At 42.0% G+C, this 22837-nt stretch overlaps 1 protein-coding gene across 2 annotated transcripts in view; it reads right to left on the bottom strand.

Moving 5' to 3' along the window:
* Positions 1–19638, bottom strand: part of SPTLC1 (serine palmitoyltransferase long chain base subunit 1) — a 51010-nt gene extending 31372 nt beyond the window's left edge. The window contains exons 1-4 of one of the 2 annotated variants that reach the window (XM_045021501.1): positions 19535–19638; positions 12521–12628; positions 6587–6681; positions 2145–2238 (exon numbers count right to left, since the gene is read on the bottom strand). In XM_045021501.1, coding sequence (XP_044877436.1) covers positions 2145–2238; positions 6587–6681; positions 12521–12628; positions 19535–19588 — 351 coding nt within the window. In that variant the 5' untranslated portion in view covers positions 19589–19638. Of the gene's footprint in view, positions 1–2144; positions 2239–6586; positions 6682–12520; positions 12629–19210; positions 19289–19534 lie in introns of those variants that run through there. The other variant, XM_045021502.1, reaches the window with a different exon arrangement.
* Positions 19639–22837: the final 3199 nt, after the last annotated feature.

Raw genomic sequence — 22837 nt, 5'->3', positions numbered from 1 at the left:
ATATAGCCACAGAACCAAATGCAATTAAAATGTTGTACAATAACTCATTTGCCAATGAGACTTCACTATTTTAATCAGGTATTTAAGCTTAGTTTACTGTATAACAATACTACACTGATGGTGCACTGTGGAAAAGAGTACCTAGTAGGTACTAATAATGTAACTTTAAAAATCAAGCAACTGTATATATGATTCCATGCCTATTGAAATATTAGCCATTTCAGTAGTACTGTTCTAGATGAAGAACAAATTTATATTTCACAAAAAGGCAAAGATTACATTCTACTACCACTTCAGAAGTGTATTTACTTTTTCCTTTATTTCCTTCACACAAAGAGACCAAGAGAAGGATTTTCAAAAGCACCTAATGGAGTTAGGCACCACTGCAAATCTCACTGAGACAACAGTTGCCTTGAGATGTTTAATTTAATAATAATTTAAGAACTTTCATTTTGATGTCAACCTACAGTAAATGTCACCCTATATACTTTGGTATTTCACACAAGTAAAATATATTCCTTAAAACTTCAGGTGCATGAAGAGAACTAGCTGAACTCTCTCTCAAAATAACGTTTTCCAGCTGACACCATCCATCAATGACTGCACTTTACACAGCTATAAACTATTTATAGTCGTCTCTGTTTTTATCAGTATCAGTTGAGGAGAGCGCCCCAAAGTGCCTCTTCCACGCTTGAGGAGAAGGAGGAAGTCACTTCTATCAGATTACCTCCTTTTTAGTCAGAAAAGGAACATTAGATTAAACAGTAATTAAAAAAAAATATTCTGGTCTTGCAGTGGGTGTGCAACAAGATTATATATAGTTCTCAATACAACCTGAACAAGTTATAAAACTGACTTGATATCTTCTTATACAGAAAGCAGTTTGAATGGAATACTCAGGGTCATGAAAAGATCAAATTTTAAGTGCATCGCTCCCTTTCCTGCAAAGCATGGGTATGATCCTGTTAACACCTTACTATTTGGCAAAATGCTTACTACCATGAGCAGTCTCACTGAAGTCAGTGAGCGTACTGAGAGTAGCAAGCACTATGCCACGAAGTAAGATGTCCATAAATTCCACTATCAGATGCCACTTAGAATCTCAAAGTTTGTCACTACACTTTTCTAGAAGATACTTCCCGAAATGTTTTTAAACAATTCTCTCTGTATTCTTTATTTTTTGTTACAAAATTAAACTTTGTCACTTTTTCTAATCAGAAAGAATGACAGGAGAGAAGAGGCTGTTTATTTCCAACAGAATTCTGTTTGGTTGTGCTAAAATTGCTAGGCCCATATAAAAGCAAGGATAATCAAAGAAGGGGAAAAATGTTAATTATCTACCCAAACTTTGGAAGAACTTACATATAGGGAATTGTCCTTTTCAAACCTATAAATGCCTCAGAATTGAACACAATTATGGATACAAGTTTGTCACAGTAAAATCAGGCAACATTCATGGATTAGTCATGGCAAAAATGTACAAAAATCAGTGTATGGTCACAGCAGGGCTGAAGTCTGAGCCTGGCCGCCCAGGGATCAAGTCTGAGCCCCACCACCCGAGACTGAAGCCCCAGAAGTCACAGACATCTGTTAAAGTCATGGAATCTCTGACCAAACTGTTTCCTTACTTATAATACACAAACTACAATGATGCATATACTGCCATATTTAAATGCTGATTAACATTTTGCCATTTAAATTCCTAGTACTTTCACACTTCCAGTATACACTGGAAATAACTGAGGCATAACACAAGTTATTGCAATTTCTTTATTTCATATTGTTACCGGACTGAAACACATCACCCAAGAATACGTATTTAATATTTGCATAAGGCTTTGAATATGTCTAAATATAAGTGCTAAAAGTTTTTAATTTTGGTAATTCCTATGAGGTAGGTATGTATTTTCTTTACAAATAAAGAAATGTAAGCAGAGGTGAAGTGACTTGCTCAAGGTCACATGGTAGGTCAACAGCAGAACCAGGCTTAGGATGTGAGGTGGATGAAGACTACTACGATGCTGAGTGATTGTGAGGTTCACATATTTTGAAGTCATCCCCAAACTCAAGGTAAAATTCAATAGCATGTTTTAAAAAATCCCTTTGTATATAACTATCTATGTGCAATCATACAACCTACTCACCTTCACTCTTTCGTTATCCAGAAGTCCAAGAAAGTTAAATGATGCAAAATTTATACATTCCTTGCCATTCACTATGATTTTATGACTTGGGGGGCTACAAAAATATAAAAACAGTGTTACAGTTAAAGTTAAATATTTGTCACATTCATAACGGTCAAACAGTACACTGACTATGTTTTAAAGCATATTACGATATTAATTGAAACATGTTGATTTTTTTTTCCTATTCTGCCATGTTTTTAAAGTCATAATTTTACTCTGAACCTAAAGCCATGTCTACACTACCATTTATATTGGCACACCCCCGAGTGACATAAGTTTTGCCAGCATAAGTGGTAGTGTGCACAGTGCTATGTCGGCGGGAGAGCTTCTCCCACTGACATAGCTACCGCCGCTTGTTGGGGGTGGTTTAATTACGTCAAAGGGAGAGCTCTCTCCCGTTGGCATAGAGTGGCTACACGAGATCTTACAACAGCACAGCTGCATCGGTACAGCTGTGCTGGTGTAAGCGCTCTAGTGCGGACATAGCCTAAATACCATACAAACAGATATACTAACCACAGCATCTTGTCAAATTCCAGTTTGGATAATTACATTCTGCCTACCTAAAATCTCCTGTCCCTTAAACTAAATGCAGCATTCTCCAAAGTTCTGTTCCAAACTGTTTAGGATTGCTGCTTGTTGTTTAAATAATTGCTGGTTCATGCCACAAAGGTGATGTATTTAAGTAGTGGTTAAAAATTCTCCTTTGTATAATTTGCAATGTGCATTTGGAATCCTTGGGATCCTCCCACTTCGCTAACAAAAGTTAACTAAAAAAACAATAGTTTTGTCATATAGCAAGATCACCTTTGCAAACACATGGAAAAAAAAATTATAAAAAGAAAAAGGCACCAAGTTTATGCAGACACTCAACACAAGATGTTTTAGAATGCTTGGGAAATCTGACATGCTAGATTTCATTCTGTTTAATTCATAGAAGTTACAGTAATTCCAGGAACAGTTTTTGCTAGAACCAGTTTAAAAACAAAAAAAATAAAAAAATAAAAAAATAAAAAAATCAAGCAATGACGACAAAAAATAGTTGTGGAGACAAAAATGTGACCAGAGCAAAATGTTCAGCAAAGTTTAGAACAAGCAGCCTATAACCAGGAGAACAATGAAATCTTTTACACTGCAAGCATTTTATCAAACATCTTTACTGAAGCAAAGAAAAATCTGACTATTTAAGAGTTTACATTAGCACTAGCTAACTCAATTTGACTTGCTTTTCCTAAATTTAGGCATCAGCCCAGAAACCCCTAATGTCTAGCCTATAAATTAATCAGACCTCTGTGTTCTGTACTTTGTAACAGTGATTATAAATGCTAAAGACACAACTAACTCAACATTAAAGTTTCGCTTAATAACAAAGTGACAAGTAAAGTACTGACGTTATGACTGAAAAACACTAGTTCTGCCTATTTATGCACATGCTGTACAATATGATCCTATACTATATCAATATAAAATATAATTTCTCCAAGCTTGTCTAACCAGGGAACAATAATATGTGACCTATATATACACACAATCAAAACCAATCAAGGCAGCTCAAATATCCTCAGATAGTTGCTTCAAAACTGTTTTCTGACCCTAATTCACCAAACAATTTTTATACATTTTGAATGAATAAGTTTGGAGAAAGTTTTAAGTTGGACAAACCACAAACACAAAGAGGCTAAATTTGAATTCACTACAAATTGTAAGAAAAAAGTTTCAGTTTACTGCACACAAGCGTTCATAACTTTGAAAAAACATGGATTCAGTTTTCTTCAAAACTTGTTAATTCAGAAGATCAAAATAATGAGAAAAGTCAGCAAAACAGTTTTGAAAAGTGTTCAATTAACTCGCTATATGTCCATCTGAAATGCATCTCTAAGGTCCTGGCCATATAAACATGCCCACAAGTAACCAGACAGGTTCAGTGGTCCCGTTGAGATCAAAAGGGTTTTCACGTACATATGTTTTTGCAAGATCAGGGTGTAACTGTGCAGGTATAGGCTTACTGCAACGATAAGTACATTCCCAGATGCAAATTTTAAATGCTATTAACTTTGTAAATAAAAAATAATGGCCACATTCTTACTTTATATAAAAACAAAGAATTCCAAGTGATGTTTATGGAATCTATGTGTATAATTAATTGGATAATGTCTTTTAGGGTCCTAAGATTCCAAATCTGTGCTTGGGGATTTCACTGATATTTACGGGAGTTGCATGTACAGACAAAGGCAAATACTGAATTTCATCTTCAACATAAAATGCAAAAGATGTATCAAAAGTTATAAGAAAATAAGTAACATTTTATTAAAGTTAGCATAGAACAAGTACTAGTGTCTATAAAGTTCATTGTGGACTTTTTTGTTTCAGGGATATACTTTATTTTTAGCATTTGTGTTTTCAACGTGTCATTATTTTTCCCTTAATCATTAAGGTGCACATTTGCTGAATGAGAATTCAATATGATTCTGTCTAAATAGGCTATCTTGCAGATAGTTTCCCTACAAAGCATAGTCTATTATATTTCATGAATCAGTTAATTCAACATAGATGCTCTTAAAGTGGTCTTAACATAGCTTTTAACAATAATTAACTTAAAATTGGTTGTTCTTTGTTAGGAAAATGCTCTGCATTGCTGGTTTTGCCATCACTAGCAACATTAGCTGCTGGGACTTTTGGTTAAGTAACAAACTCATCTGTTCAGATCAGACAAGAATCTATGCAATCGAACTAAATATGGCTTTAACACAAGGTATAGAACTGTCTTCCACAAAGGAGAATACCGCCACCATGATGTGTGTTAGAATAAATAGGTTTTCATTCTACTTTTAGCAGACAATATTTCATACTTCCTAAGGTACTGGCGGCTACATATGCTTCAAATCCACAAGCTATATTAAATATGGCAATAAAGAACCCCCACCACATACCATTATAATTAAGAGATGCATTACAGACACTTTTGTGGAAGACTAACATCAAAATCACAGAAGGAAAACTGCCGTTACTGTCAACAGGATACCTGAATCATTAATTTAGCAGGGAACAAGATGGCTCTTGAACTGCCAATAGGATATGGAAATTTTCACTTGTATATTAATTCTGAGATGTGAACTAGGCTGACAGCCCAAGTTACAATCCAATGGCTGTTCAATGGCTCATGGGAAGGTAGCTAGTTGGTGGTCTTAGTGTTACCAGGAAGGTGCCAGGATTCTCCCTCCTCAACTATTAAGTGTAGCATCCCTGAAAGGCTTTGAATATTTTATTTTGGCATTTTTTAACTCAAGTGAAAGATTTTCAAACACTGAATATTTTCCTTCACTCCATATCCACCGAGACATTTTGATGGTTTCCCCACACCCTTTCCCAACATCTTTAAAAACAGCTCTGGACAGGGAAAAAGTGACCAAAAGTATCCATATCACAGAAGCCACAATTAAACTTGGCCCCCATTTTTTTTTTAAAGCAGAGCTGCTTCCTCTTTGTCAAGTAAGCGGCACATTGCCAGGCCAGCATGCGAAAGCAATCACTGTGCTGCTTGTGCCACACTTGTTTCATGAGTGGATGATTTTAAAATAACTAGTGTTGTTAACCTGGCATCTTTCGTGAGCACTAAAATACACCTTTATTTTTAAATGCTACCAGCATAAAAGTTAAAACAAAAAGTGTACCATTCCTGCAGTGCTATGATGCATACTCTAGAAGTGTACTTATGTTTGAATTGCATCTGTGTTGCAACACATACGGGAAATACTGTGAATCAGTATCACTCTTCTGAGGGCTTTTCTATCTACACAGTGCATTAGTCCACACCAGGATGTCACACACTAATTGGCTAGTGCACATTGGTGTAATCCCATTTCAAATTTGTAGACAAGCCCTATGATGTTATAGCCAAGATTTCAAATGACTCCACTTTTGAGAGCCCAGCTTGAGATGCCTTAAAGTAGTCTAATTTTAAGAAAGTGCCAATCTTCTCAAAAATCAGGTCCCTCCAGTTGGAAACCCCAAAATTACTAGTCGCTTTTGGAGATTTAGGCCTATACCTTTACAAAACTTGCTTCATTTTGGTTATTAGTCATCAAACAGAAAAGGATCCTGAATAAGATACCAAGATGAAGCCCAATTACCTAATACTTTACTGTAAGTGATTAAAAAGATAATTAGATTCTCTATACTATTGTATCTCCTCAGAAATTAATTCTGTTTCAACAAAGATATAACAAACTTTGATAGGAGGCTTTAGCATCAGTGACAAACCCAGTCCTGTAATCCTAACATGCAACTCACTCACAAAGGTATTCCAGGAACATTAAAATCCTCATATGTTTAAAAACAGAGAAATTTGAAAAGAGGTTTATATTGAAGTTGAACACAAGAATATTTTGTGCTAAATTTACCCTGAAACAACACTGTAGTTGAGAGCTGGATGATCTTTTGATACAGGAGGAACAAGAGGTTCTGGTTGCCACTCTTCAATCAATTCTTCCTTTTCCTGAAAGGATCATAAGTCAAAATACCCAACATTTAGTATCTTTCAAATATGATTTCCATTATAGCAGATTATGGTATGGTAAGCAGATGGGTATAGTTCTAGCCAAAAGACCTATATCAACATGTGGCACCCTTCCAAATCAATGTTGAACTATTACCCCTGTAGACTATACAGAGGGGCTCTGCACTACTTGGGTTGACTTTGAAATGAGAGATCCTGGCTGGATCTGTTCATTAAAGATCTCATGGCATGTTTTGTAAAAGAAAAAGGGGTTGACTCAGCATCCTGGTCAAAATTTTAACTAAGGCAATTTCTTCCTGATTACCAACTAGCAAAATCACCCTCTAATTTAATATTGGATACAGCATTCCTCACTTCCTGTCCTCAACGATTCTATAGCACTATTTAAACAAACAGTTCTTGCATTAGAGTGTTAAGTGAAGTGACACAACAGAAACTACAATTACTAATCAAATTATCACAATCTGCACATTGGGTAACATCACATAGCATAGACTGTCATAACTACTAATCCTCACAACACATGCAATGTAGGCAAGTGTTCCTGTCCATTTTTCAGATGGAGTAACGGAGGTTATGTCACTTGCACAAGGACACACAGTGAATCAGAGTCAGAAGCCCAAGAAAGCTTATGCTCAAATAAATCTGTTAGTCTCTAAGGTGCCACAAGTACTCCTGTTCTTTTTTAGAGTCAGAACCAGCATTAGACTTCAGGAGTTCCTTAGCCCTAGTCTACACTAGGGGGTGGGGGAGGGAATCGATCTAAGATATGCAACTTCAGCTACGAGAATAGCGTAGCTGAAGTCAACGTATCTTAGATCGACTTAGATTAACTTACTTCGCGTCCTCGCAGCGCGTGATTGATGGCTGCCGCTCCCCCATCGACTCCGCTTCCGCCTCTCGCCCTGATGGAGTTCCAGAGTCGACGGGGAGCGCGTTCAGGGATCGATGTATCGCGTCTCATCTAGACGCGATACATCGATCCCCGAAAGATCGATCACTACCTGCCGATCTGGCCGATAGTGTAGACATACCCTTCATTCCACCTACTCCTATACTCTCTAACCCCTGAACCACAATGACACTAAGTAGGGCTATGATATAAGCATTAGCTATTAAAGGGATGTAAAGTTGGAAACTATGTAGGGATATTAAAGAAGGTTTATATTAGACATGGTTTATATGAAAAATGACTTATTGTTAATTGATGCCTCATAACTAAAGGTTTATGTTAAAAGTAAATTTGTGATTCTAACCTGCAAGCCACCAGCTGTGTCTGTGTGAAGCCTGCTCAAAGAAATACTTTGTATAAAACTTGTTAAACATTAATTAACTCTAAGTAAGCCAAAACAGTAGCTGTTATAGTGTATAAATAGAGACCCCCACCCTCTGTAAGTTTTCATCTCACTTTATCTTTGATTGTTAAAAGACAGGGAGTCTCACATAAATTGGTAACACCCCAAAAAGTAAAGAAACAGTGACATAGATGTGATTAAGATAGAGAATGTATGTGACTGAATGGTTAGGGAGTTACCAGTCTGAAGAATTCAGTGTTGGCTGAAGAAGGTGTCAAGTGGGATCAACCAAATGACCCACCACACCTCAAAGGAAGGAAAAACAAGCATCTGACAGAATGGAGCCAGCCATCTGCTGATTGATTTAGCAACAGCAGAATGAGGCAACTCCTATGAACTAACATAGGGAAAAATCCCTATAAAACTGGACTCTAAAGACTGAGGACTTTGAGTCTATGGGTATGGCTACACTTACGGTTTGCAGCGCTGGTAGTTTGCAGCGCTGGTCATCCAGCTGTGTAGGAGCAGCGCTGGTGTGTGGCCACACTCACAGCTACCAGCGCTGGTGTGTGGCCACATTTGGAGCATTTGCAGCGCTGTTGGGAGTGCTGCATTATGGGCAGCTATCCCAGCATTCAAGTGCACCAACGTGCTTTTCAAAAGAGGGGGGTGGAGGGTGGTGTACTGTGACAGGGAGCGGGGAAGATAGAGAGAGTGGATTTTTGGAGCCAACACTGAGTGTTAGCTTCCTGGATTGGAAAAATCACAAAATGTTCATGAGCCCTTAGTCTTAACTCTAATTGCAAACAGCCTGCCTGTTTGCTGTGATCAGTGTTTGTTTTTTTAGATAAGCAGTTCAACGGAGCGATCGGCTCCGTTCTGTTTCATTCACTCTTCCTGCCTGCCTCTCATTTGATCGTTCACAGCCAGGTATAGATAGCTCCTGTTTGCTGTGATCAGTGTTTGTTTTTTTAGATAAGCAGTTCAAACGGCTCCGTTCTGTTTCATTCACTCTCCCTCCCTGCCTGCCTCTCATTTGATTGTTTACAGCCAGGTACAGAACGGAGCTCCGATCGGAGCTCGTTCACAACAAAACAAAGAAAGGCTGCATAACAAAACAAAGAGAGTAATTTATAAAAGCATTCTGGGATACACCTTATTCCCTGGAGGCCAATCACAGCGCTGGTGTGTGGCCACACTTGATGACCAGCGCTGCAGCACCAGCGCTGGAATCCTTATTCCCCATGCTGAGTGAGGTGTACGGCCAGCGCTGCAGCCAGGGAGTTGCAGCGCTGGAAGTGCCCTGCAGGTGTGGCCACTTACTAATTGCAGCGCTGGTGGAGGCTTTCCAGCGCTGCAAATCGCCAGTGTAGCCATACCCTATGGTTCTGATACCAACCTCCAGGAGCATCAGATGCATCTGACACAGACTCGGCTCCATCCTCATGACCAAGGTACCTGGCCAGTAACTTGGCATGAGCAACATCTAGGCTGGTAACTATAACATCTATACAGAACCTGAATGAATGATTGTGTGGATGAATGTGTGTGTGTGTGTGTGTATAAGGAATAAGTAGTAATGGAAACAAGTAGGAAAACATTGTCTTTTGTTTTATTATGGTATTTACAATAAATGTGGCATCTTTGCCTTATCCCTCTTAATAAGATCCTGCTGGTTTTTATTATACTGGTACAACAACTACTTATAACTTATTTTAAAAGACTAAACTAAATTTTTAGATACTGAGACTAGAACTGACAATCTCCACTCTTTGGTTTTATAATTTAAGTAGTTCTCTTGCAATGAACCATCCCCATACACCAGATATGGGAAATTAACTGCTAATATATCATATTATTGTTCTTAGCACCAGTGCAAAAAAGGCTCCAGAGGGCTGCTGGCATTTTAAGTACCACACTGTCTAGCCCAGATACACAACAATGCTTAAAATGTCAGTAGCCACTAGGGCCATGAGCTCTAAAATGTGACACCTCCCTTAACACTTGAAGAGTAACATTTCCTAAGAGTTATTTTCCAGGTATAATAAAATCCCATCCTTGCAAAAAGACAAAGAAAACCAGACCTAGTCACAAATGTGAAAATCCAAAAGCTTTCATAAAGCTTTTTTCTTTTGCATCAATATTGTAATTAAATGTCAATATAAACTGTAAGGCTAACGGACTATTTAAAAAACAATCTACTTATTGATACTTATTACAGGATTACTATTTAAGAAAATCCATTCTTTCTGTAACTTCCAATTTTTGTTTGAAGATTCTGATGCAGAAAACTCATACTTACATTTAAAGAAAAAATTTCAAAGTCTAAATGACAAAAAAGATTAGAAATTGGAAAGGGAAGTGTACACAATTATAAGTTTATTTTGTTGTAGTTTCAATATTTTCCTTTTATTTAGATGATGAACGATTTTGTTTTTGAACTTTAACTTTTTATAGAATACCATTTCATATTTGAAGAGGACAAGACCTTCTGTATCAAAATATAAATGGCCCTGTGTTTCAGAAGAGATTTTCTTAAAATTGTTTTAAGAAAACGTTTAGATAAAACATTTAATCTTTTACATGTTGTATTTCTTATTGGAACTATGCCCAATGGCCCTATATTTGAAAGGAAATAAAATGACATAAATGTGTGCAACAAGATTAAGTCTAAATATTTGTTTAATATTTAGAAATAGCTACAATCATGTTAGAATGTGTGCTTGGCTAATACTGAGATTAAAAGCTAGTGTGCTCATGAATGTAATTATAGCACATGCATTAGATTTCTTTTCCCCCACCCCCTATTTCTTAAGCAGTCTGCAAGGTTTTAAGAATTCTCATAAAGTTTCATCAAGTATTTAGCTAGTGTCAATGCTGCTAGCCTAGCATGTTCTCTATCAAACTTTCAATACAGTTTATTGCTGTGCAGCATTGTCCAGCAATATCCATATTCACCATTATAACACATCACATAAGCAGACCTGGGAGATGATGCCTGAAGAGTAAAGGCAGTGTCATACTGGTGGACAGAAGGTGAATATTTAAAATTATATTGGTTAAAAATCTCAGCAACCCATGACCCTCAATACAATAACCTATTGGTGGCAACACTTCTAGCCTAAGCAGATTCACTAAGGCAGGGGTCCCCAATGCGGTGCCCGCGGGCGCATCTAAATGCGCCTGCGTCCTGGCCAGCGGTGGAGCATCTGCCAAAATGCCGCCGAATTTCAGCGGCATTTTGGCGGCGACGCCTCTCGATGACGTCGCTTGTCGGCAGCAAGCAGCGTCATCGAGAGGCGTCGCCGCCAAAATGCCACAGAAATTCGGCAGCATTTCGGCGGTTGCTCCATCGCCGCCACGGTGTCTGGCGCCCGCCAGATGAAAAGGTTGGGGACCACTGCACTAAGGCCTCTCAGCCCCTTATTGACTACTAGGCCTGGTCTACACTGGGGGCAGAGGGGATAGATTGAAGCTATGCAACTTCAGCTACATGAATAATGTAGCTGAAGTTGACGTACTTAGATCTACTTTCCGCGGTATCTTCACTACGGTGAGTCGACTGTTGCCACTCCCCGGTCAACTATGCCTGTACCGCTCGCCGAGCTGGAGTACAGGAGTCAACAGGAGAATGCTTGAGGATCAATTTATCACGTCTAGGCTAGACACGATCAATCGATCCCCACTGGATCGATCGCTGCCCGCCGATCCAGCCGGTAGTGAAGACATACCCTTCGATACCAGTACAGAAGAAGTCATGAGGGCCTCCCTACCATTATCACTAGTTTTTAGAATATAATGGCTTTGAGTACCAGATGAAGTAAGAAAGAGAAAATGAAGTACTGATGTTTAATTCTGATACTTACACATAATTAACTTAGATGTGTAGCCCAGCTGGAGTCAATGGGACTACTAGTGTTTAGAGTTAAGCAAGAGTCCAATTGTTTGCAGGAATGAGTTTAAAAGTTTAACAGAATTTTATCCCCACTGATGTATACAGTTCTCAATCCTCTCTTAAACTTGCTAATATCTGAAGTGTTAGGTGCCAGTATTTTATGCTGACATTCTATTTCCAGACTGATTATTTAGCAATTGCTTTCCAGGACAGTAAAATTCAGCATGAATTTTTCCAATAGTTTTTTAAATCTACCTGAAGTTTCCATTGTTAAAACAAATCCGTTCACAAACTAGAGCTGATGACAATTTCATCTCTCTAGAAATTTAACAATTAATCCAATTCCTTCAAATTTCTGATTTGTAACTTTCTAAAAATTAAGTTCTCTTCTAACTGGTGTAATATTATTTCTGATCAATCATTTTTCCTGCCCAAAACAAAACACATATCGAAAGATCTCTTACTCTATTTTGGAGTCACTAGAAATATCGCCTTATCACAGTGGTTTCAATTTGTGAGGTGATCACACCACATACCGAGTGTCAAAACATACAAATGTATTAGTAGTATAAATTGTTGCTATAACGAAAAAAATCTGCATATTGGGAAGAATATTATTACAATATACCTTAGGTGTGAGGTCAGACCGTTCTTGAAGTTTATAGGTTTTAGAGAAAAGCAGTCTGATTATCCACAGTATTAGAATTCCTTCCAAAATAAGATGGTAAGCAGGAGCCTAGAAATTAAAAAAAGAGTCCATATAAGATTCAGTTTTAATTAGTTGGTATTTTTCCTTTTTTCCTTTCCATTATTATATTTCTAAAAGAAACAAAACTGCCTCGCATCAACTAGAACTGTTCATATATACCTCTTTTTTTTAAAAATTAAATAAAAGTGTTTTATGAAAGTTCATGGCTCTGCGGATCCTGCCTACTGAGTGTTAAAGTGAACATGGATGGTCTTATCCTATGTGTTAGTGGAAGACATAATAAGCTGCTCTCAAAGTTGATATGTTAGGCAGGTTCAGTTCTAGAAAGGTGCATGAGAGGATTAGCAAGTACACCGCAGGTTAGCCTAAATTACACTGGCAAAGCTGTGGCTAGGGAGTTTGTATGGAAGAGAATAGCATACTTTACTGGCTTAGTGTCACTTTTAACTGCATTAAATTAATATATATGTTTAAAAAGTTATACAGACTCACCGCTAGACAGACTACATTTGATTAAATCTGTAGCCGAATTAATAGAAATTGCATGAGGCTAAAGCCTGCCCACATCAGGAACAAGTTCATGCTAGACATAAACCTAATTCTAAAATATATCAACCCTTGATAGCTCTTTTAGAACATGGGTTTAGCTATCTTTAGCTGATGTTGTGAAGGCCAAGACTATAATAGGTTCAAAAAAAGAACTAGATAAATTCATGGAGGATAGGTCGATCAATGGTTATTAGCCAGGATGGGCAGGGATGGTGTTCCTAGTCTGTGTTTGCCAGAAGCTGGGAATGGGCAACAGGGGATGGATCACTTGATGATTACCTGTTCTGTTCATTCCCTCTGAAGCACCTAGCATTGGCCACTGTTGGAAGACAGGATACTGGGCTAGATGGACCTGTGGTATGACCCAGTATGGCCATTCTTATGTTCTATTTTAACAAGCATCCAGTATACAAAGTGGACATCAGTTATTCTTCAAGAACCTGATACAGACACCCTTCTACCCACTCCATATAGGAATAACTGTGAGAAGCTATTCCCAAAAACAGTTTAGTATTTTGTTAGTATGGGTCCTACAAAAATGGAGGAATTGGAATGCAGATGCACTGAGAAAAAAAAGCAGTAACAATTATCAGTACAGATATTTCGATAACCACAATAAAGGTGGTAATAAGGACGTATGCAACACATCACTTCACGTGATAACAGAAGTTGGCATTTGAAGAGCACTTTTCATTTAACCAACATGAAAACTAAGGCACAAATTTCCCCGAGGTCACACATTAGTAGAAGAGTTGGAGACGAACCCCAGATCTCCTGACTTACAGCTCCATACTTAACCTCCAACACTCCTGTTCAGTTCTACCAGTGATGATAACTAGGGACCTACAAAATTCACAGCCATGAAAAACGTGTCACAGACCATGAAATCTGGTCTTTCGTGTGCTTGTACCCTATACTATACAGATTTCACGGGGAGACCAGCGTTTCTCAAATTGGAGGTCCTGACCCAAAAGGGAGTTCCGGGGGGGGGGGGTTGGGGGGGTCCACAGGGTTATTTGGGGGAGGGGGGAAATCACAGTATTGCCACCCTTACTTCTGCTCTGACTTCAGAGCTGGGCACCCATAGAGCAGCGGCTGTTGGCCAGGCACCCAGGTCTAAAGGCAGCGCCCTGCCAGGAGCAACACAGAAATAAGGGTGGTTTGGTATGGTATTGCCACCCCTACTTCTGTGCTGCTGCATTCAGAGCTGGGCTTCCGGCCAGCAGCCACTGCTCTCCAGCTGCTCAGCTCTGATGGCAGCACCCCAGCTGCAGTGCAGAAGTAAGGGTATCAGTACCGCAACCCTTCCTACAATAACCTTGCAACCCCCAACTCGTTTTTGGGTCAGGACCCCTATAATTACAACACCGTGAAATTTCAGTTTTAAATAGCTGAAATCATGAAATTTACAATTTTTAAAATCCTATGACTGTGAAATTGATCAAAATGGACCATGAATTTGGTAGGGCCCTGGTAATAATGGTAGACGTGCTATAGAAGACAGGCATCCGGAGACATCAGAATTTAGTAACTGTAGTGTACAATTCTGATCAGAGCAAATTCTAGTTTAAAAACAGCAATAAAACAATCCAGTGGCTACAAAAGCCTTGTTCCACTATGATCACCAGAGGAGAGGATTTGGTGGCATCAGTTAGATAATTTCAACATTAGATCATTTGGGGGAAATAAAAGAGAGTGTAGATAGTGACTCCCTGTGGCCTTGTCATCATAGTACTGCTGTGAGACCTCATGGTCTCCTTCTTTTGGGTTAGCACAAACAGGCAGAGTACCAGGAATGATACAGCCACAAGATCACAGTAGCAGAACATGTATGCCAGAGGAGACAGAGACAGCTCCCCTCCTGGTGCTGCTGAGTCCTGACACTTTTGCTTTCCCCACAGGCAAGAAGCACCTCCTCCCCTGACCTTCTTCTCAGAATTACTTCCTTGGTCCAGTGTGCCTCCCCTCTGGGAGAAGCCACACCTTTTAGGGGCTGTTTGTGGATGTGCGTGCACACACACAGAGAGACCCAACCAGAACAGTAATTTGGTTACACTAAAACAGCACTGCATCCCAGAAAGTAGGGTTAATATTCTGATGTGAATTATCAGATTTAAAGTTTAAAAACGAAACATGCCTGCATGTTCATCTAGTTAAAAAAAAAAGGATATTTATCATACAAAGAGATCTAACTCACAAGGAGCAGGGCTGGGATCTAGAGTGAGTCTTAAGGCTTATCTACACTTACTGGGGCATCCACGAGCGGTGATCAATGCATCGGCAGTTGATTTAGCGGGTCTAGTGATCACTCTCCCATTGACTCCTATACTCCACCAGATCGAGAAGAGTAGGAGGAGTCAATGGGAGAGCGTCTCCCGTCGACATCGCATAGTGTGGACCCCACAGTAAGTAGATTTAAGCTATGCCAATTTGAGTTACACTATTCACGTAACTCAAATTGCGTAGCTTAAATCGAATTTCCCCTGTAGTGTAGGCAAGATCTTAGTAAACAGGGAACTGAGAAGAGAAGCATTCTGAAGATATTCTTCTGTATTTCACTGCTCAACTTCTCTATTTAGCAGTTGGCTCTGAAAGTGATCAAATGAAACCCAAAACCCACTAGCCATGGGGCAGGTTGTACTACCTAAACAATTACCTAACTTATTTTGGCTCACTTACAAACAGAGTGCTGACTGAAAGAACAGCAGATTCAAGAAAATAGCAACTTTGTACTGAAGTAAGAATGGGAGACTCTGAAGCGAGCTTCGATTTTAATACATGCTGCAGCTTTCCCCTCCTCATCATATTTTGCATGCATGTATTTGTTTAAATCCTTTTTGCCACTGTGTCTTCTGCAAATTCGTCATATCAAGTCTCATTCTGATGACATCAGGTTAAAACTTACCTAAACTATTTTTTTTCCTTCAGAGATGGTGCTGGAGGGAAGTTCTAAACTCAGATGTTTTTAAAACATCTGGACCATGGGCAGCCAGTGACCCAGCTGATGGCGAAGCTAACCCCCGGCCCTGCCCCTTGGCCCAAGGCCCCACCCTGTGTGCTTTCCCCTCACCTGCAGGAGCCCAAAGCACCTCCACTGCAGCCCCCCGGCCCCAGCACCGGATGGCTGGGGGGCAAGGACCCAGACCCAGTATGCCACAGCCTCAGTGCCCACAGCCTCGGTGCTGCAGGCGGCCAGACAGCGCGGTCGCCGTGCCCCCAATCCCGGTGCTCAGGCAGCTGGGTGACGTGGTCACCGCGCCCCTAGCGCTGGGAGTCAGGCGGCCGATCAGCATGGTCTCTGCGCCCCCAGCCACGGTGCGTAGGTGGCCAGCCCTAGAGCACAAGGCAGGCAGCATAGCCCAGCACCAGGCACCCCAAGTCCCTGCAGGAGGCACGCTGGCCTGGGGGCGGGCCCACAGTTGGGTATTTGGGGAGGCACAGCCTCTCCTTGCCTACGATACCAGCCGCCCATGATCTGAACATGTCACTTAAAAGGGATGAGCTTTACAACCAACCCCTTACAAATGAAACGTGTTACAGTAACTCCTCACTTAACCTCGTCCTGGTTAACATTGTTTTGTTGCTGATCAATTAGATAACATGCTCGTTTAAAGTTCCGCAATGCTACCTTATAACGTCGTTTGACAGCCGCCTGCTTTGTCCACTGCTTGCAGAAAGAGCAGCCTGTTGGAGCTAGCTGGTGGGGGCTTGGAACCAGGGTGGACCAGCAGACCCCCATCAGCTCCCCGATCCCCTAAATTCCCTGTGCGGCAGACGTCCAGCAGGCTATCAGTTGCCAGGCAGTTCAGCTGTCCCTCCCTCCACTGCCGTGTGCTGCTCCTGCCCTCTGCCTTGGAGCTGCTCCCAGGAGCCTCCTGCTTGCTGTGCAGGGGATGGAGGGAGAGGGATGTTAATGTCAGGGTGGCCCTGGCCCCTCCTGCCCCCGCTCCTTTACCCCATCTCCACAGAGCAGGGGCTCAGGACAGAGGGAGCTTGCTGGTGGCAGCTGCTGTCTTAACTTGCTGATCTACTTAAAAAGGCAGTGTACTTAGAGTAGAGTCTGCGTACTTAAAGGGGCAATGCTCATCTCTCTCACACACACATGGGGTGTGTGCGTGCATGTCTCTCTCTCTCTCTACCATGCTGACTCCCCTCCCTCCATTCATGCTGCCCTGTAGAGTGTGAGGCTACATTAACGTGTTAAGCCTTGAGGGCTCAGCTGAGTGCTAGTTCATCATCTATCAGTAAGGCAGTCCACCCTCTGACTTTACCACCTCAACCAAGCTTCACAATCATCATTGCTGTGTACAGTATTAAATTGTTTAAAACTTATACTGTGTATGTGTATATAGTCTTTTGTCTGATGAAAAAAGTTTCCCTGGAACCTAAATCCACCCTATTTACATTAATTCTTATGGGGAAATTGGATTCGCTTAACATTGTTTCACTTAAAGTAGCATTTTTCAGGAACATAACTACAATGTTAAGGGAGGAGTTACTGTACACAGTGCACATGGCTGGCAATGTATCTTTCCACTTGTAATCTACTAGTCTTTAAGAACCATGTTAAATGACCAAGATGTAGCAACAACTGGGGGGAAGAGAGAGACCAACCAAAAATGCCATTAATGTTAGAGTTGCTGCTTCTTTTGTGAGCAGTAGTTTTCATTGCATGACCTGCTAGGTAACTCAAACAGATTCCATTACATGGAAGTAGGTCATCACCTAGATTGTGCGTGGGATAAAAGAGATTAGAGCAACACCTTTACCTATGAAGTGGCAACCAGGTCATCAGCTTGTTTCTAATACAGAAATGCCTGTTTCTAACAGTCTGGAAATAATTACCCATTTCCACATTAGCATAAAATGACAACAGTCTCTCTCTTAAGGGAAAATAAATTCAGAGTTTGAATTCATAAATCTTTGTCTTTCAATAACAGTAACAATGTGTAAACTAAAGTCTCTTATCTTATTGCCTTGACTCTCTTACCTCTTTGAGGTAGATTTTGCCTCAAAAAATAAGTTTGGCAAAAATAGTGTGTACCAAAATATAGCATAGAGTTTAACAGCAGAAATAACATCACAATATGGAACAAACTGCCTCCAAGTCAGAAGTGGCCCATAATGCTGACTAGCACCTGGCATAAATTCTCAAGGTGAATGTGGAGCCCCACCACAGTTGGATACTAGATTTACCTTGAGAGACAGAAATGTCACCATACTATAACTTTCAAAAAAAAATAAATACATAGCATATGTCAATATAGGAACTGCTATTAAGGACCAGACCCAATGTCCATCTAGTCCAGTGTTCTGTCTCTGACAGTGGTTGGTACCAAACGCTTCAGAGAAAGGTGCAAGAACCTCACAATAAGCAGATAGGAAATACACCTCTATCTCGATATAACGCTCCTCAGGAGCCAAAAAAATCTTACCGCATTATAGGTGAAACCATGTTATATTGAACTTGCTTTAATCCACCAGAGTGCACAGCCCCCCGAGTGCTGGTTTACCGTGTTATATCGGGTTGTGTTATATCGAGATAGAGGTGTAATCTATCCCCCATATTAGGTCTCATCTTAGTATCTAATAGTTGGAAGTTGGTTCATGATGCATGAGGTTTAATATCCCTTCCAAAACTTAATAAAAAATGACAACTAAGGATTCCCAGGAGTCATATAAATGTTCAATCTCTTTATGAATCTTTTTTTAAATTCTTGGCCTCAATGATTGCCTGTGGCAGCAAGTTCCACAGTCAAATGACAGGTCATGTAAAAGACTAAGTCCTTTTATCAGTTCAAATTTCCCACTTTTTAATTTGGCCAAACATCCCCTCGTACTTGGATTAAGGCACAGGAAGACACTCCTGCCCTATTGGCACTACTGCATTTGTTATTTTTTTATACTGTGATCCCCTCCCCTCCTCTGCAAGGTCAGCAATCCCACTTCCTCACACCCTGAGTTTCTCCAGGCCACCAAGTCATCCCCCTTGTTCTTCTCTGAGCCCCACGTAGGTCTGTGAGAAGTGACAGTCAGCGCTGCCTGCTCCAGTGGGCTTACCATCAGCTCTATCATACCCTACCGGCCTGAGTCACGGCCCCGCTCCTCGGGCGGCCAGTGCAGCCTGGTGCTCGGCTCCTGCTGGCATCACCAATGCCACCGGGTTCCCCCCAGTGCCCGCCCCGGCCCGCCGGTGCCACAGGTGCCCCCCGCCAGTGCCACCAGCGCGACACCCCTCCCCGAGAGCTGGTGTCACCAGGCGGGGCCGTCACCCAGCGCCCCGCTCCCTGGGGCTGAGCTCACAGCCCCGGCGCTCGCCCCGCTGAGGAAGGCGGGGACGGGGGGTGCCGGGCCGGGCCCGGCCCGAGCGGGGGGGAGTCTCACCTCATAGAAGGCCTGCACCATCTCCACCAGCACCCACTGCTGCCCCGCCGCCATCGCCAACCGCCGCTTCCGCGCACACTGACGTCAGCCGGCGTGGACAGGAGCGAGCGAGCGAGCGAGCAGCTGATACGTCACCAGGCCGTGACCACGCTCCTCCCGCCCCGCCCCGCCCCGCCCCGCGGCGGCCGCGTGTTCTAGGCCAGCGGGAGGGAGCGGGGGTTGGCAGCCGCTCTGGAGCGAGATTCTGGGCTTCCTCTGGCGGCTGAGGCGGGACTGGTGAGGGAGCGGAGTGCAGCGCAGCGCAGAACAGCAGGCGGGTGGCTGGTCTGGCCTGGCCTGGCCTGGCCGGGGCCGCACCACACGGCCACGCATGAACGTGGGCTCGGTTCATAACTGGCACGTTGTCAGAGCCCCGGGTTAGCAGGGAGGCCAGGGAGGCCGACGGGTTGGAAGCCTCTGCTGAATAGTGAATAGAAACGCCTCCAGGAAACACGCTTTTGTATTAATTACAAAGAGAAGGGCACAGCGAACCGGCCATTTTTGCTAACTAGATATTGGCCCAGGTTCACACAGGTGTATGCCAGCTGGGAGAGGGGGTTTTAGAGGGGGAAAGCCCCCCGGGGGTGGGTGTAAATAGTTTTCCTGTCTATAAGGACAGTGTTTTCCCCTTTTGGAAGAGGTGAATATAGACTCTATACCTTGTGTTGTTTTTACTTAGTACATTGTTGTAAGCATTACAAATCGCAATACACCTCGTTTTAACTTCCATGTCCATGTGACTGTTGATTTATACAATAATTATAAGGAATCAGACAGCAGGAGAAATTTAGTTTAACATTGGTTTACTACTTATTCTGATTTAATGGTGTCATGCTTGACAGAAGCAGAAGTGGATAATCAAGCTCATTCCAATTTCTGCTGTAGATCAATGAAAGGACAGCATACAGGGGAGATACTGAGCAGTGATAAGGAAAACATTAAGCATTGAAAGAACAAAACACAACTTTACACATTCCTTGATCCCAGAACTGGAGGAAAGAGAGAGTCATGCTAAGTAACCTTTCCAGGATGAAAATATAACAGCCATGCTAATCTCAGGGTCATCGAAGAATAAGTGTACTTGTTTTGGCACACTGTTAAAGTTGTTGGACAACATCACACGTAGTTGCTTCTAGAATCATAAGAGAAGAGCTCTAACATCCCTCAACTTCTTACTTAGGTTTTGAGATGCCATTTTATAAGCCTGAACACTATTCATTTGTTTCTTTTTCATGATGTCGGGGCCACATGCTTGAAACTTGCTTTAAAACAGTCTCTGGGGTTAGTTTTGTTCATTGTCACTAATTTCTTTTATTTAGAACATATTGGGCGTGGTCATTGCACAAGTGACTTTATCCTAGAAATAGCCTGTGTAGGTAATTACTAAACTTCTTAGAAAAGTTGTATGAAATTATATGATTGTTTCTTGAGTACATTTATTTGGCATGATGGCTAGTAGGATGTTGCTGTGTAGAATCTTTCCATTTCTGTTTTTCCTATAACAGTTTTGATAAATGTGTTAGATGTTTCTAAACAAGCACTTACAAATCAAAATTTGTTTATTACAACCCTTCCCATGGCCCCCCTCACAGTTCAACTTCTCTTTATCCCAACTTAACCAGTTCTGAGTAGTAGAATGATTTTATTGTACTTTAAAATATTAATGATACATATTACACTATGTATTTGCTAATGCCATCTTTGCTATTATAATAGTCTTTTAAAATTATATAGTTATTTAAATTCTATATCTATATAGCTGGATAATGCAACACCTGTTAAAACTTTAATGACAAAGGTGAAATCAGGTGACAGTAGGAATAACTTCGTAAGGTGAACTGAATAAACAGATAATGAGACAAAATAACTTTAAATATAGGAATTTTGAACGTAAATGCCAGTAAAGGCTAAGTGCTGCATAGTCAACTGTTAAAAGTCAACAAATGAGCTTCACAATAAAGGCTGTTCAGGAAATATGGAATGTGCTAGATTCTGGTCTTAATTACAGCTGTGTTCTGGACTTTGCAAGGAAACATGGCAGCAAAAAAGGGGAATGATGTAGTTGTGGGCTGCATACTCAAAGGCATCAGGAACAGGAAGGTAATTGTTCCCTTTGTCTGTACAGCTCTGAGGCAACTGAATCTGGACTATTATATTAATTTGTAGGTACCTCATTAACCAACAGATGATGACAAATTATAGGGTGGAAGCCCACAAAAAAGAAAAATAATTAGTGACAGGAAAGAATGACGTGAGAAGAGATGAAAGAGAAATAAGTATAGCTTTTCTAAATGATGACTATAGGGCGGACTATGATAGGCGTGTACAAATACTGAAGGTTGTAAACACCATAGAAGGAAACGAATTGTTTAGTATAATAAAAAAAAGGAGTGTAACTAGGAGAGGTCGATTATAATTAAGAAATGAATATTTTTGTTATTTGGTTCAGGTTTTTAGGGCCCTTTCCATGATACTATCTGAGCACCTCTTGTGAGTTAAAAGGTGACATCTAACCAGTGATGAGCTGCCAAAATATTAACAACAGGTTCCCTCCTCCTCACCCCATAAGGGGGTCGTGGCCGTCCCCCCCCCCGGGACTCCTGCCCCATCCAACCCCCCACGTTCCTTGATGCCCCCCGGGACCCCTGCCCCATCCACCCCCCTTCCCTGTCCCCTGAATACCTCCTGCCACCCCATCCAACCCCTCCTCTCATTCCTGATTGGCCCCCAGGACCCCTGCCCCATCCAACCACCCCTTCTCTCTGTCCCCTGACTGCCCCTGGAATCCCTGCCCGACTGCCCCCCACCATCCCATCCAACCCCTGCTCCTTCCTGACTGCCCCCCCAGGACCCTTGCCACCATTCAATCCCCCTGTTCCCTGCCCTCTGACCGCCCCACCCCCCCACAACCTCCCAAACTCCCCTGTCCTCTTCCAACACCTGCTCCCTGCCCCCTTACCGCACTGCCTGGAGCCGCTCGGCCGGGACCAGCATCGGTGCCGCAGGGCCCGAGCCGGGCCGGGCCCCATCGGCGCCATGGGGGCCGGGCCGGGCCAGAGCTGCGGGGCCGGTACCAGCGCCGGCGCCACAGGGGCCGGGATGGAGCCACGGGGCTGAAGCTGGGGGCGCTCGGCTGGGGCCAGGACGGGGCTAGGGGCGCTCAGCCCAGACCGGGCTGGGGCTGCTCTGCCAGGACCAGCACCAGCATCGGTGCCCCGGGGCCCAAGCCGGGCCAGGCTCCATCGGCGCCATGGGGGCCGGGCC

The sequence above is a fragment of the Mauremys mutica genome, chromosome 6, assembly GCF_020497125.1.
Source record: "Mauremys mutica isolate MM-2020 ecotype Southern chromosome 6, ASM2049712v1, whole genome shotgun sequence".
Taxonomy (NCBI): Eukaryota; Metazoa; Chordata; order Testudines; family Geoemydidae; genus Mauremys; species Mauremys mutica.
The sequence above is the reverse complement of the archived record's forward strand: the minus strand, read 5'-3'. Positions and strand labels throughout refer to the sequence as shown.